We start from the raw sequence: 15501 nt of genomic DNA on the forward strand, positions 1-15501 counted from the left end.
GCCACCAGGGGACAGCACAGAGCTCGGGCTGCCTGCCCAGCAAGGTAATACCCTGGCCAGAGGGCTCGTCCTATGCGGCACGGGGCACGCCTGGCTGGGTGGCCGGCCGCTTCCCTTCAGCCGCTCCCTGCTGTGCCTTAAGGCCCTAACGTTACCCCCAGCACACCCCAGCCCCACTCCAGGGGAGAGGGCACTGCCTCCGGGATAGCAGGGGCCTGGGCGCCCGCCCAGGGGAGACCCAGTGCGGCGCTCCTTCCAGCGGTGTGGGCGGGGCCCCACGAGCCCGCCCGCCCGCCCGCCAGCCTTTGGGTGTCTTGGCCTTTGCCCAGGGTCTGGTGGCCGGGTAGCCAGCGCTGCGGACCGGAAGATGCAGGTGGAGAAGGCCCAGGGGTGCTGGTCTCTGCCCCTGCCCTGTACCTGAGAGAGCCTAGAGAGGTGGGGTCCTGGCACCCCACCCCCCCAGGCAAGGCAAGTCAGAGCCCAGCCTCTGGCCAGAGGTGAGGAGGGAGGTGCTTCCGCTGCCCTGAGTCACTGGTTCCTGGGGCTACAGAGAGTGAGGGGGCGCGACCCTGGGGATAGCCCTGTCCCAGCTAACCCCGCCCCTTCGTGATAGCCTGGCAGGCTGGGCCAGGGTGGAGGGTGGAAGGGGTTCGAGGTAGGCCCTGGGGCCCCAGCCCGCACCCAGGAAGTAAGCGCCAGCCTGTGGCGGATGGCCTCTTCCCCCACTGCTGCCTGCCGGTGGGGAAGGAGGACAGGGGCCAGCCTTCCGCCGCCGTCGTCGTGGGGAGGGCGAGCGAGCTGGCCCGGGAAGGGGGTGGGGCGGCCGCAGTGACGCGGCGGGCGCCGGGGAGGCGACAGCAGGGGCGCCGGCAGGCGGACCGGAGGAAGGTCGGGGCCATGGGCCCGCGCTGCGCCTCCAGAGGGTCCGGCCACTGCTGGGACCCGAGGCCGAGGCGGGGGACGCTCCGGGCTCGGACTCACAGCCCGGCTACCCCCGCCCGGGCCGGGTGAGGGACGCCCGTCCCCAGCTAGAGGTGAGCCGGACGTTAGCAGGCGAGCCGGGAGCACCGCGGGGCACGGGGGTTGTGGGTGAGCGGAGGGGAGTGGGGACGGCGGGGCCTCCCGGCAGCTCACTGGGTGGAGATGGGGAGTGTCGGTGGGGGTACCTGCTGCGGAACCATGGCGCCGCCGGACCGTGGAGCAGGTGAGCGGACCCACCCCAGAATGGAGGCCTGGGGGCCGTGGGGTGCCCGGTGGAGCCGCTGTGCTCAGCCCTGCCAAGAGGTCACCTGGTGGGGTGAATGGTGGGGTGGTCACTGGGCCAATGGAGAGGTCACAGAGCCGGGGTCCGGGAAGATGCTTGGGGCTGGAATGGGGGTGGGGAGGCGGCAGCCGAGATCCGGGCTACGGGCCGGGTGGGGAGGACAGGTGGGGGGCCCCCCCGAAGCGTTTGCCAAGCCCTGGAGATAGGTGCGGATGGGGGTGGGGACCCTGGCAGGGCCGCTGCCGGGTGGGTGCGCAGGTCCGCTCCGCAGAGACATGCTGCAGAGAGGGTTCTAAGAGGACGTCCCAGTGGGGGACCCCGGGAAGGGGGAGGGTGCAGGCGGCGAGCCCGGTGGACTGGCCCCAGCTCGCACCGGGGGATCCCGCGGAAAGGGGCACTGCTGCGGCCCAGGCGGAGAAGAGGCGGGGCTCCCTGGAGCCCGCGGGTCCTCGCTGCTGCTCCGTCGTGCCCCCCCCCGCACCCTCCCCCCGCGTCAGCGCGCGGTTGCCATGGCGACAGCGGGCGGGCAGGGAGGTAGGGTTTGGGGGCTGTGTGGAAACGAGGTCAGCGCTCGGCCGGCTGCACCCTCGGCCCCCTGCAGGCCCGCTCGCCCCCGCCTCCCGCGGCCGGCATGGGGTCCAGCGGTCAAAGTCCCTTGGGCAGCAGGCTCCCCAACTGAGGGTCGTTTCCGCGGCAGGCGGAGCGGAGGCCGCGGGCCCAGCGCCGAGGATGCTCATCAAGGAGTACCGCATCCTGCTGCCCATGAGCTTGGATGAGTACCAGGTGGCCCAGCTCTACATGATCCAGGTGAGGGCCAGCGAGGATACCGCTGCCAGAGCGCGCAGGATGCTAGCCATCCCATCCGTGTTTGGCACCTGGGGCCATCAGAACAGCCCGCCTGGGGCCTGGCAGGGCTCCACCAGGGAGCAGAGAGGACGCCCTCTGGATGTGCCCTCCCCGCCCCATTTCCCCAGCCCGTGCTGGCTGCTCAGCCCACGCGCGTGACCCCCTTAATCCTCGCAAAATTCGCGGGGGGGGGGGGCGGAGGCGAGGAAGGGGAACCAGGGAGAAGCTAAAAGGAAGGCAAGAGGCAGAAACAACAGGGAGGGGACTCTTTGCAGGGGCTGGCGAGGGGTCACGTTCCTGGCAGGGGCAAAGGTTAAGGAAATGGGAAGAAAGTCAGACCCCAAAACTGGTGGGGGGATGGGCAGGGCCCCCCAAAGTTAGGAGGGTGTCTGTGCTATGGGAAAGGAGCTGGGGCAGGTCTCAGGGAGGGGAGTGGGTCAAGTGGAGCTTCAGAGACTTAACCTGAAGGGTAGCTCCCTGGGAGGATGCAGGAGATGGGGGTGGGGTCTGGGCCAGGGTCAGGTCCTCAGGTGGCACCCCTCCTCTCATCGCTGGCCCAGTTCTCCCTTCCCAACCCACTGGTCTCCGTGTCACTACTTGAGCCCAGCCAGCACCGGCCCCCTCTGGGCCTTGCAGGGGCCTCTTTCTCGCCCAAGCCAGGCACTCAGGCCCGCCATGGCTCTCCCCGCAGCAGCCTTCGAGTGTTGGGTCCTGTCTCTTCTCAACCAGGTCTGCCCTGACCATCAGATTCAAACTGCCACATCCTCACCCTCTAACAGCCCATAAACCCCAAACCCATTGGCGTGATGTGAGTTGATACGGGCTCACAACGACCCTTTAGGACAGAGAACTGGCCTGCAGGGTTCCCGGGGCTGTCATCTTGACTCTGTGGAAGCAGAGAGGCCTGTCCATGGGTTCACACTGCCAACCTTTCAGTGTGAAGCTTAACCCCGCCCAGTGCTTAACCGCTGCACCACCAGTGTGCTTAGCATGCCACACTCGCTCCGCTCGATTGTGGTTGCACCAGAGCATAGATCTTTGTGGTGCTCTTTGATCTATTCCACTCAATATAATCCCATCCCCCCCCAAAAAAAAAACAGCTGCCATTGAGTTGATGCCAACTCATAGTGACCCTAAAGAACAGGGTCTGCCCTCATGGGTTTCCAAAGCTGTAACTCTTGATGGGAGTAGAATGCCTCGCCTGTCTCCCAAGGAGCAGTTGGTGGTTTTGAACTGCTGCCTATACCCTTACCATCCCAGTGCATAACCACTGCACCACCAGGGCTCCTTGAGGACGTGCAGTGGGTGCTCAGTACATGTTTACCTCCTCTTGGGGGCTGGCTGGGGACTGTTATGATCCTGACCACCAGGAGCTGAGGGGGTCTCATGAGGTTTCCGGGGATTGGGAGGGCTGGGACGAGGGCCCCCAGAGCTGGGTGGAGGCCAGGCCGACCAAGGTGGGGGTGCCAGAGGCTGAGAGAGGAAGGCCTTCGCTCCCAGCTGGAGCCCCGTGTTCCCCTCTGCAGAAGAAGAGCCGAGAAGAATCAAGTGGTGAGGGCAGCGGCGTGGAGATCCTGGCCAACCGGCCCTACACAGACGGGCCCGGCGGCAGTGGACAGTACACGCACAAGGTGTACCATGTTGGCTCTCATATCCCTGGCTGGTTCCGGGCGCTGCTCCCCAAGGCTGCCCTGCAGGTGGAGGAGGAATCTTGGAACGCGTATCCCTACACCCGAACCCGGTGAGAGCCCGCTGAGAGGTGGGTGGGCATGGGCCTGTGACCGCCTGAGGAATAGCTCTGGCAGCCGCAGAGGTGACCCTCCCCACCTGCCCCGTCTAGGTACACCTGCCCCTTCGTGGAGAAATTCTCCATTGAAATAGAGACCTATTACCTGCCTGATGGGGGTCAGCAGCCAAATGTCTTCAACCTGAGCGGGGCTGAGAGGCGACAACGCATCCTGGGTGAGGCCTAGGGGACAGGGGGAGATGACCCTGGAGGCTGCCACAGGTCATCTGCAGTGTCCCTTAGGGATGTCCTGGACTCTTCTCTGCACTCAGCTTCTCTGCCTTTGGGGGGCTGGCTGCTCTGTCCCCAAGCATTAACTCAAGTGCCTGCTCCCCCACCCCCGCCCCCCGCCTCACCCCCACAGACACCATTGACATCGTCCGGGATGCGGTGGGCCCAGGAGAGTACAAAGTGGAGGAGGACCCCCGACTCTATCACTCTGTCAAGACGGGCCGGGGGCCGCTGGCTGACGACTGGGCTCGGACGGCGGCACAGACGGGGCCCCTCATGTGCGCCTACAAGCTGTGCAAGGTGGAGTTTCGCTACTGGGGCATGCAGGCCAAAATCGAGCAGTTCATCCATGACGTGGGTGAGCACCTGCTGGGCCCCAGGGGACCCCATGCAAAGAGACCCCCACCCCCGCCCCGTTTCCCTGTGGTGTGGCAAGTTCTGAGCCAGACGGAGCAATACAGCCTGGCCTGGCATTGGGGAGCTAGCCTGGGAATGCTGATCTCCAAGGTCCGGTCCGGGAAGATCCGAAGATGCCATCACTCCAGAGTAGGACAGGACTGAGTCTCAGCAACCCAGTGTTTAGGACCTACTGTGCACCCCACTACCCCTGCTCCCCCCCCATGTCTGACCACTCACTGGATGGTGGAGTCAAGAGCTTAGGGCTCTGTTCTAAATCCTGATCTCTGGGGATCGGCAAGTCATTCCCCCTCGCCACACCTCGAGCGTCCTTTCTGAAAGAGGAGCTGTGAAGAGCTGTTACCAACTGAGCGGTGAATCACACCCGGTCCTTTGGGAATCAAAAGTTGCCTCCTGCGGGCTATGACCTGCAGCGGAAGTTCCCGTTGTGTGGACGATGCAGATCAAGAAAACAGGAACCACCACGTTCAGCCCCCACGCGCTCCCATACGAATTTGTGATGTGTGTCGTGCAAGGACTCCCTGGGTGACACAGGTTAAGTGAATGGCTCCTAACCCAAAGGTTAGCCGTTCCAGTCCAACCACAGCCACTTTGGAAGAAAGGCTCGGTGGTGATCTACTTCTGAACAATTCAATCAAGTTGACTCATCAGGACCCTGCAGGATGGAGTAGAAACTGTTCGGTGGGGTTTCCCAGACTACTTCTGGACACCACCAGACAAGCTCTTCTGTCTCTGGGTGTAAGCCACTGAACTAGCGGCCAGCACGGCGGTGCTTAATCTGCGGTGCCACCAAGACTTTTTCAGAACCCCCTCCGGAGCACAGTCCTGTTCTGGCCCCCATGGGGCCGTGAGTGGGAACCAGCACGGAGACTGCTGGGCATCCGTACCGGAATGCCTCGTGACTTTATTCCTCTGCTTAAGATGAAGAGCTCCCAGGGCAGGGCTTATCTTTCACTGAAGCCTTCATGAAGTGCCAATCCTTCCATTAGCTATTAACACCTTCATTAACCGGCAACAATTTCATTAATTGTTAAGGCCTTAATGAGCTGTGGACTCCTTGAGGAGGTTGGCGGTGGAGAGTCAGCTGGCAGGACCCGCTGCTGGGGTGATGTGGTTGGGTCAGGGCTCAGAGGGGGGATGCTCATAAGGGGAGAGAGGCACTGGGCTGGGAGGGAGCAGACAGCGGTCCCAGCTCCCACTCCTGTCCCTGCCCTACATTGTGGAGCTCCCCGGGGTCTGCCAGGGGACCCGCAGGCTGATCTGGGGCACGGGCACTGGGGCCTGCAGGTCTGCGCCGGGTGATGCTGCGCGCGCACCGCCAGGCCTGGTGCTGGCAGGACGAGTGGACGGAGCTGAGCATGGCTGACATCCGGGCCCTGGAGGAGGAGACTGCCCGAATGCTGGCCCAGCGCATGGCCAAGTGCACCACAGGCAGTGAGGGGCCTGAGGCCGAGCCCCCCGGGAAGCCGGGCCCCGAGGTCCGGCCAGGGGCCAGACTAGCCAGCACCCCTGACATGCCGGAGCCTGCTGCCGGCCCGGATGCCTCGCCGGACACCAGCTTCGGCAAACAGTGGTCCTCGTCTTCCCGCTCCTCCTACTCGTCCCAGCATGGAGGTGAGGCTGGGGGCCAGCCGGCCGGGATGAGGCACCCCCGCCGGCTTGGCTCCCACTGAGGCTGTGGCCCCTGCAGGGGGTGTGTCGCCCCAGAGCCTGTCGGAGTGGCGCATGCAGAACATTGCCAGGGACTCCGAGAATAGCTCTGAGGAGGAGTTCTTTGATGCCCACGGTCAGCACCCGGGTCCTGGGCAGGCAGGGGGGAAGAGGGAGCTCCCTGGGTCACTGCCCCGCAGTGACACAGTCCCCTGTGCCCTCAGAAGGCTTCTCGGACAGTGAAGAGGTCTTTCCCAAGGAAATGACCAAGTGGAACTCCAACGACTTCATTGACGCCTTTGCCTCTCCCACAGAGGCCGAGGGAACTCCAGGTGAGAGCCCCCAAAAGGCATGAGCAGCCCGGTCGCAGCGGGAGGGCTGGATTCTGCCCCGGGGACAAGGACAGTGGGCAAATGCTGACTCACCTCTCCTGCGGTCTGGGGACTCGGGGAACAGCTCAGTCATAAAGTTAATGGGGTCCCCCAGAACTCACTGTCACTGTACCAATTCCAGCTCACAACGACCCTACAGAACAGGGAAGAACTGTCCCTGTGTGTTTCTGAAACTGTAACTCCTATCTGCAGTAGAAAGCCTCATCTTTCTCCCTCGGAGCAGCTGGTGGGTTTGAACTGCTGACCTTGTGGTTAGCAGCCCAGCACATACCCCTATGACATCACGGCCTAGAAAATCATTTGGGGTCGTTCTACTCTGTCACGTGGATTGCTGTGGGTCAGAATCACCTTGACGGCACCCAACAACCAGGCATCCCTCGGGGGCACACGTGGTTCCCACGTACTGGAGTACAACCTGAAGGTTGGCGGTTTGAACGCAACCAACATTAGGATCCCAGCCCATGGAGGAAACCACCTCTGTGTGATGTACTCTGTGACACATGGGGTCACCGTGAAGGGTGACCAGAGTGTGAACCCTGAACGGATGACGAGAGGATGGATGGGGCGCATCTCAGGTGCGGGCAGGATGGAGGTGTGCCTTTGCCGTCTGGAAATCTTCACCTGGCCAGTGATATCTCAGCTGGGTGTCAAAAATTAGACTAGCACCGTCCAAAGGAAGGTCTATAAAATGGGCCATTATCTGCACTGCCCAATATGGTAGCCAGTGGGTTAAGCACTGGGGGCTAATGAAAGGTGGGCGGCCCAAATCCATCAGCTGTCCTGCGGGCGGAAGGCAAGGCGGGCTGATTGCACCTGCGACGATTAGAAATGTGCAGAGCTGTCAGCTGTGCAGGGCTGCTATGACTTGGAATCAGCCTGATGAGCTTAGCCAGATGCGGCTCTTGAGCACCTGAACTGTGACCAGGCCCACAGGGAATTCGTTTAAAGCGCGGCAGCCACAGGTGACTCCTCACTCACCTGCCGTCAAACTGATACCGGCTCATAGTGACCCTACAGGACAGGGTAGAGCTGCCCTGGTGGGTTTCTGAGACTATGACTCTTTACGGAAGCCACGTCTTTCTCCTGCAGGAGGTGGCTGACGGCTACCATATTGGATTTGGTGGGATTAGAAGTATACCGAGCAAGCAAGACTTTGTGGGGCGAGGTCCCACCCCTAACAGCAAACCTCACGGGAGCAGAGACCAGAACCAGGCCAGGGCGAGTCAGGCAGATGCTAGAGCAGAGGTGCCCCAGGGCTCCCACGGCCCACCCTCACTCACCCCCCCTGCCCTGCAGACCCTGGAATGGAGACTACGAAAGGCATGGAGGACGGGGCCCAAGGCGCCAGGGACTCAGAGGTGAGTGTGGCTGGTGCTGGTGGGCCAGCAACGAAGCGCTCAGCTGCTAACAGAAAGGCTGGCTGTTTGAATCCACCCTTCGGCCCAGTGGCAGAAAGACCTGGTGATCGGCTCCCACGTTGATGACACCCTAGGAAACCCTGGGGCAGTTCTACTCTGTCGAATGGAGTCGCTGTCCATCCAAATCCACCCCAGGGCCCGGTTAGCTTAGCTAGACGCCTCCGCCAGCTCCCCCAGCTCAGTTCTGTTGCCGTTGGCTGTCCTCTCTGACCCGCCTTGTGCCCACTGCACCCTGCAGGGCCCAGACGGAACCGGGGACCTGGGCGCTGAGGCCTGCTCGGTGCACGCCCTCTTCCTCATCCTGCACAGCGGCAACATCCTAGACTCGGGCCCCGGGGATGCCAATTCCAAGCAGGCCGACGTGCAGACGCTCAGCGTGGCCTTCGAGGCTGTTACCCGCATCCACTTCCCCGAGGCCCTGGGCCACGTGGCGCTTCGCCTGGTGCCCTGCCCGGCCATCTGTGCTGCCGCCTATGCCCTTGTCTCCAAGTATTGGCCAGCAAGGGGACGGGTGGGGAACGCTTAGGGTCCCCAAGATGAGGACAGCCACCTGGTGGAGGGGGAGGTGGGAAAGTTCCTAGGATCCTAGGGTGGGAGTTGGGGAGGAGGCTGGGAAGGACACCTGAGTTCTTGGGTTCCTTGGACCATCACTCACTTCGAGGCCACGGCTCTCCTAGCCAGAGACCCTGCCCTCCCCCCATCCCAGGGCTGCAGCACCCCACCAAGGCTCACAGACTTCCTAAACAGACCATGAGGACCCCAGGGCAGTGCAGGGCCTGGAGGCTCCTCACCCACCTCCCCCCCCCCCTCTACAGCCTGAGCCCCTACAGTCATGACGGCGACAGCCTCTCCCGCTCCCAGGACCACATCCCACTGGCCGCCTTGCCCCTGCTGGCCACCTCGTCCTCTCGCTACCAGGGCGCCGTGGCCACTGTCATCACCCGCACCAACCAGGCCTACAGCGCCTTCCTGCGCTGCCCCGAGGGCACTGGCTTCTGCGGGCAGGTCAGGGGGAGGGAGAGCCCCGCTTGTCCTCCGTGACAGCCCCTGGCCACAGGCCCCTCTTGATGCCACCCCCACCCCACCCCCACCAGGTGGTGCTGATTGGAGATGGTGTTGGCGGAATCCTGGGCTTCGACGCGCTCTGCCACAGTGCCAACGCGGCCCCGGGAAGCCGGAGCAGCAGCCGCCGAGGAAGCCTGGTCAGTGGGAGCGGCTGCTTTCCCCAACCCCCCAGCCTTGCTCCTTTCTCACTGCCAGCTCAGAACCTGGTCCCCAGGCCTCCTGAGACTGCTTCTCTCACCCTGTTCCCTCTAGAACAATGAGCTGCTCTCCCCCGAGGTTGGCCCAGTGCGGGACCCCCTGGCAGATGGGGCAGACGGGCTGGGCCGGGCTAGCCCAGAACCCTCAGCCCTGCCTGCCCAGCGCAACCCCAGCGACATGGCCAATCCTGAGCCCGAGGGGACCCGGAACAGGTGACCTCCCTGCCCCATCAGTCCACCAGGTTCTCTTGATGGTAGCAGGGACAGCCATACTGAGTGCCCCTCCCCACAGCCTGCAGGCCGGCCCCACGGCCCCCTCCTGCCCCCCAGCTGCTGGCTCCGAGGTGCCAGACGGATCCACCGGTGCGGCCCGCCTCGACTTCAAGGTCTCCAGCTTCTTCCTCTTTGGCTCCCCACTGGGCCTGGTGCTGGCTCTGCGCAAAACTGTGATGCCTGCCTTGGAGGGTGAGGCCTGAGTGTGGGCGGGGGTAAGCCCCTGCCAGGCCACATGCACCTGAGCTCCCAGCTCAACACCCCCACCCCCACTACACAGCTGAATGGCCTGGGTAGCACAGGGCAAGGAGCCCCAGTGACGTAGTGGTTACTTTAACCTGCGATCCACAGGTCAGCAGTTCAAAACCACTGGCTGCTGATGGGGCTTTCTACTCTTGTAAAGAGTTAAGAGTATTGGAAACCCACAAGAGACAGTTCTACCCTGTTCTGTAGGATCACTTTGATTCAGAATCAACTCAATGGCAATTGAGTGACTGTTGGGGAAACTGAGGCCTAGGGAAAAGAGAACTGCCAAGGCCGCTGCTGGGGGGGGCGGTCCTCCAGGGTCCTCCAGGCCAGAACCACCCCAGCTCAGGGTCTGAGGAGGCCACGGCCAGAAGACCCCACTTCACATGGGACCCTAGTGGCCACCGGAAGGGGCATATCAGGATGCTACCCCATGCCCACAGTGACTGCCTTTCTCTGTCTCCTGGGTTCCCAGTGGCCCAGATGCGCCCAGCCTGCGGGCAGATCTACAACCTGTTCCATGCCGCTGACCCCTGCGCCTCACGCCTCGAGCCCCTGCTGGCCCCCAAGTTCCAGGCCATCGCCCCGCTGGCCGTGCCCCGCTACCAGAAGTTCCCCCTGGGAGACGGCTCCTCCCTGCTGCTGGGTATGCCCAACCAAGACAAGCAGGGAGGGGGGCCCTCACGCAGGGGCATGCGGGAGTTCCCACATCAGGAGCATTGTGGTGAGCACACCCAGGACCAGGGAGCCCTAGCCCGGCCCCTTAGGGGATCTGGAGCCCTAGTTCCCTCTGACATTCTCCATCCAGGAATGGGGTGCAGGGGGTGACTGAGCTAAAGAGAAAAGTCTGAGTGTCCCTGATATGCGGTGCCTGAGTGTATGTCACTGTGCGTGTGTACTCTGCGTGTTTCTTTCTGTCTGGGAGACTGCTGTGTGTACGTGGTTTCTGCGGACATGTTTGTGGCCACTTGGGGGTGCTGCTATGAGTGTTGCTGTGTGTGTGGCTGTTTGGGGTGCTACTGTATGTGGTTGCAGGATGCTTGTGGGTATTAGTGGGACTCCTGTAGCTGTTGCATATGTGACTGTTTGGGGGGCTGCTGTGTGTGTGTGTGCGTGTGTGTGTGTGTGTGTGTGGCTTTTTGGAGGAGTTTCCTATAGGTATTGCTGTTTCTGTGTGTCTGTTTATGGGGTGTGAGGCTGCTATGGGGGCTTCTGTGCATGTATAGGGGTGCACTGTTCCCAGTTGCACTTGTGTAAGTGCAGCTGGCTGCTGGGGTGAACTATGAACTATGAGGAGGCTGCCCTCCATGCCTCACCCCCTCACCCTCAGTCCTGACCAGGAGGAGGAAGGCAGGCTGGAAAGAGGTGGGAGGCAGGGGGGCAGCCTGGGCAGCCAGGGTGGGCCTGCTGAGCCTGCTGCCCTCCCCAGCGGAAACTCTGCAGACGCACTCCGGCCTCTTTCTGGAGGAGCTGGAGATGATGGTACCCTCCACGCCCACCTCGGCCAGCGGTGCCTTCTGGAAGGGCAGTGAGTTGGGCACTGAGCCTCCTGCCCAGCCAACTGCCCCCAGCACCACCAGTGAGGTGGTCAAGAGTAAGTCAGCAGGGCCCGGCTGGGGCAGTGCAGTCTGTTGGGGTGGGGGCACTCCAGGGTCCCCACGCTGAGTGGCAGGAGGGGTGGGGCGCCCAGGCCGCAGCCCCTGCCTCACTGCCCGCGTGGCCGTGCAGTCCTGGAGCGCTGGTGGGGGACCAAGCGGATTGACTACTCGCTGTACTGCCCCGAGGCGCTCACGGCCTTCCCCACCATCACGCTGCCTCACCTCTTCCACGCCAGCTACTGGGAGTCGGCCGACGTGGTGGCCTTCATCCTGCGCCAGGTGAGTGGGCAGGGGGGTGGCTGGCTGGCTGGGGTGGGGGGATGGGGCGAGCGCGGGCAGCCCCAGCCCCGGTTCACGTGGCCGCGCCCTGACCCGCGCAGGTGATCGAGAAGGAGCGACCCCAGCTGGCCGAGTGCGAGGAGCCGTCCATATACAGCCCGGCCTTCCCCAGGGAGAAGTGGCAGCGCAAGCGCACGCAGGTCAAGATCCGGGTACGCGCTGCCTGCCCGCGGCTTCCAGCACCAGGCCCTGCCCTTCCTGGTCGCTACCCACCGCCTGCACCGATGCCCTAGGACTCCGGTCTGTGTCCTTGGTCCTGAAAGCTGAGCGCATCTCCGCCCCACGCCGGTCAAGCCCCGCCCCTAACACCTGGCTCTGCCCCCAGGCCCCACCCCTCCTGGCCAGTCCTTTCTTGGCACCTGGACACGCAGCCACACCCTCTCCTCTCTCCCTCCAGAATGTCACTTCCAACCACCGGGCAAACGACACGGTGGTGTGCGAGGGTCGCTCTCAGGTGCTGAATGGACGCTTCATGTATGGGCCCTTGGACGTGGTCACGCTCACCGGAGAGAAGGTCAGGGCCCTGCGGCCACCCCTGTAGGCCCGTCCCCATTGGCACCACCGCCTTGCCCCCGTCCTCGCTCCCATCCTGCTCTGCTCCCTTCCGGCAGGTTGCGCCCTGCCCAGCCCCACCCCTGGTAGACACCCACCCTGAGTTGAGGGTAGCTGAAGCACTCTCCTAAGCACCCTTGGCCCCGCCCCCAGGTGGACGTCTACGTCATGACGCAGCCACTGTCCGGCAAGTGGATCCACTTCGGCACTGAAGTCACCAACAGCTCCGGCCGCCTGGCCTTCCCGGTACCCCCAGAGCGTGCCCTGGGCATCGGGGTCTACCCTGTGCGCATGGTGGTCAGGTGAGCGTGGGGTGGGGCTTGGGGGCGGGGCTCTGCAGTGGTCACGCCCTCGCTCATGCCCCGGTGGGCCGCAGGGGTGACCACACATACGCAGAGTGCTGCTTGACGGTGGTGGCTCGTGGCACAGAGGCCGTGGTCTTCAGCATCGATGGCTCCTTCACTGCCAGCGTCTCCATCATGGGCAGCGACCCCAAGGTGCGCGCTGGCGCCGTGGATGTGGTCAGGTAAGGGCCAACCCCCTCCCCGCCTGTGTACAGCCCCACCGGCCCCGCCTGACAGCTGCCCCGCCGCAGGCACTGGCAGGATGCGGGCTACTTGATCGTGTACGTGACGGGCCGACCGGACATGCAGAAGCACCGCGTGGTGGCCTGGCTGTCCCAGCACAACTTCCCCCACGGCGTGGTCTCCTTCTGTGACGGCCTCACCCACGACCCGCTGCGCCAGAAGGCCATGTTCTTACAGAACCTGCTGCAGGAGGTGCGCGGTGGAGGTGGCCCCACCCCTCTCTGCTAGTCCCGCCCCAGACAAGTCTGCCCACAGGGAGACACCCCCACTCCCATGGCCCCCGCTAGATCCCATTCCTTCCCCCTGGCCCTGTCTCCCTGGGCTCGGACGATGGGGTCATCTCCGGTCACAGGTGGAGCTGAACATCGTGGCTGGCTACGGGTCCCCCAAAGACGTGGCCGTGTACGCAGCGCTGGGCCTGCCGCCCAGCCAGACCTACATCGTGGGCCGGGCCGTGCGGAAGCTGCAGGCACAGTGTCAGGTGAGGGTCCTGGGAGCAGGGGAGGGGTCTGAAGTCACAACCCTGTGCCTCAGGCCTGGCCTCAGGGGACCAGGCTTCAGTGCAGCTGGGAACTGAGGTGCAGCCCAGTCCGCTGACATTAACTAGAGGGCCGGCTGCAGTGGCCGTCTGACCTCTCCCAGGTAAGGGCCCCTGCCCTGCCTCCTCAGCTTGTCCCGAGAGCCAAATGGTTTGTCTTGGACGTCAGTTGCTCCTCAAGAAGGCATCCGGTTAAGGCCACAGAGCAGTTCCAGGTTCATAGGGTGGCAGTGGTCAGAAGTGACCCGAGACACTGGTCAGGGATGGCCACAGACTGGGCTGGTTAGCTACAAGCACGCACGCCCCCGTTTTACAGATGAGGAAACTGAGGCCCAGCAGTCAGAGCTGCTCAGAGCCCCTGCCCAGCGTCAGCCTCCGGTCCCAACCTGCCTCAGAAGCCAAGGGAGGACAAGTGGGGGCAGTGGGTGGGCCTGAGGCCACCCGTACCCTCATGCCTGCCCACTTCTGCCTGCAGTTCCTCTCCGATGGCTACGTGGCTCACTTGGGCCAACTGGAGGGTGGCTCCCACCCTCATGCCCCATCAGGACCCCCGAGGGCTGCCTTGGCCAAGAGCAGCTACGGTGTGGGCGCCCCGGTGGACTTCCTGCGCAAACAGAGCCAGCTGCTGCGTTCCCGGGGCCCCAGCCAGGCAGAGCGAGAGGGTCCGGGGACGCCGCCCACCACCCTGGCTCGGGGCAAGACCCGAAGCATCAGCCTGAAGATGGACAGTGAGGAGTGAGGCTGCCCTAGCCAGATGGGCTTGCTCATTTACACCCCAGGGCCCGAGGGGCCAGGGCCCGGAGGCTGAGGGCTGCGGTCTTTGACCATGCCCTGCCCCTCCCCGCCAGCCCGGCCCCTGCATCCATCCATCCAGTCCAGCAGTGTTACTCCCTTTCCTCATGGGACCGGGCCTGGGGGGAGGGGGGGAGTGGGCGGGGCCCATCACCTTCCCAGTGTGTGTCACCATTGAAAATAAACCCCTGCATCCTTGTGGTGTGCCCACCCACCTGCAAACTGACAGCTCCTTGGGGACCCAGGGACAGAGGGCTCAGGCCTCCAAGGTGGGATGTGCACTTTGCCAGCACCCCTTGCCAAGCCCAGGCCAGGGTAACAGTGGGGTCAGAGGGGGGCTGGGGGCTGCACTGGCCACTCAGGCACCAGCCCCCTTGCCCCAACCCAGGGCCTTGAACTAGCTCTTTCCTGGACCACGGCAGATACATACATTGAGCCCATTTCCTTTTTTTTTTTTTACAAGCCTCCCTAAGAGTCACCTGGGCGTCTCACTGAAAGGCAGGCCCTGGCTCAGTGGCTTGGGGTGGAAACATGGACGGCCCACGTGGAATGAGATGGTTCAAAGCCCTGTGATTCAGGTGGAGATCTGCCCAGTGGCCCCCTCCCAGCCCCCTCTCCCTCCAGTGGAGCTCAGTAGCCCTTCCTGCTGAGGAGGTCCCACCCCACCGCTGTGTAATCCTGCCACCCGCTTCCTCCCTCAGCATACCTTCCTCCTCCAATGGCCTTGCCACAAGGCCCAGGCGCCAAGGCCACCTTCCAAATGCATCCCACCCCCAGCCTTGAACCTTCCAAAGCATCCATCCAGGGCACCTCTGCTCACCCCTGCCCGCTTCCCAGCCAGGATTCCTGCCTCTGTCCGGTGCCAGCTGTCCAGGCCACTGTCCTCTGCTGCTCCATGCTTTGGGGGACAGCCTCGGGCAGGACCCCCACCTGACCCTGAAGTTCACCCCAGTCTGGACCCCAGACCCCCACGTCACCCAAACATGCTACCTCTGCCCAGCGTTCTTCAGGGCATAGCTCACACATCCCTGGCCCGCTAGGAAACCTCCCCTGCCAGCCTGGCCACCTGGCTTGTATCAGCTCTAGCACCCCAGTCAGAACAGGGGGCTCCCCAGGCACTCCAAAACTGGCCGGCGAGACCCACTTCTTCGTCAGTAAAAAGCATGACCCTGAGCTCACCGATGGCATGGGGACCCTGAGCTGGGAAACGGAGAGCTAGGACTAAAAGCCTGGCCCTTTGCCTGCTTGAGCTGCCGGTGGCTCCCCGCCCCGCCACCCCCACCCCCCATGGACCAGCCGGCAGACCTGGG

The 15501-nt window shown here is 63.6% G+C and overlaps 1 protein-coding gene across 3 annotated transcripts; it reads left to right on the forward strand.

Annotated features, from left to right (window-relative positions):
• Positions 1-157: 157 nt before the first annotated feature.
• PITPNM1 (phosphatidylinositol transfer protein membrane associated 1) lies at positions 158-14405 on the forward strand. 3 transcript variants are annotated; one of them, XM_075545275.1, is made up of 24 exons: positions 158-497; positions 1962-2071; positions 3637-3851; positions 3951-4072; positions 4261-4485; positions 5832-6158; positions 6235-6330; positions 6419-6526; positions 7883-7944; positions 8243-8493; positions 8820-9009; positions 9099-9206; positions 9322-9479; positions 9559-9731; positions 10261-10431; positions 11215-11379; positions 11514-11662; positions 11764-11874; positions 12120-12236; positions 12428-12576; positions 12651-12800; positions 12870-13053; positions 13214-13342; positions 13875-14405. In XM_075545275.1, the coding sequence occupies exons 2-24, from the start codon at positions 1994-1996 to the stop codon at positions 14136-14138; spliced, it is 3702 nt and encodes a 1233-aa protein (XP_075401390.1). In that variant the 5' UTR covers positions 158-497; positions 1962-1993; the 3' UTR covers positions 14139-14405. The 3 variants fall into 3 exon arrangements, with proteins under 3 accessions (XP_075401390.1, XP_075401391.1, XP_075401389.1); XM_075545276.1 differs by lacking the exon at positions 158-497 and adding an exon at positions 615-1034 and having other exon boundaries at positions 6422-6526; XM_075545274.1 differs by lacking the exon at positions 158-497 and adding an exon at positions 816-1034.
• The last annotated feature ends 1096 nt before the right edge of the window (positions 14406-15501 follow it).

The sequence above is a fragment of the Tenrec ecaudatus genome, chromosome 4 (assembly GCF_050624435.1).
Source record: "Tenrec ecaudatus isolate mTenEca1 chromosome 4, mTenEca1.hap1, whole genome shotgun sequence".
Classification (NCBI taxonomy): Eukaryota; Metazoa; Chordata; class Mammalia; order Afrosoricida; family Tenrecidae; genus Tenrec; species Tenrec ecaudatus.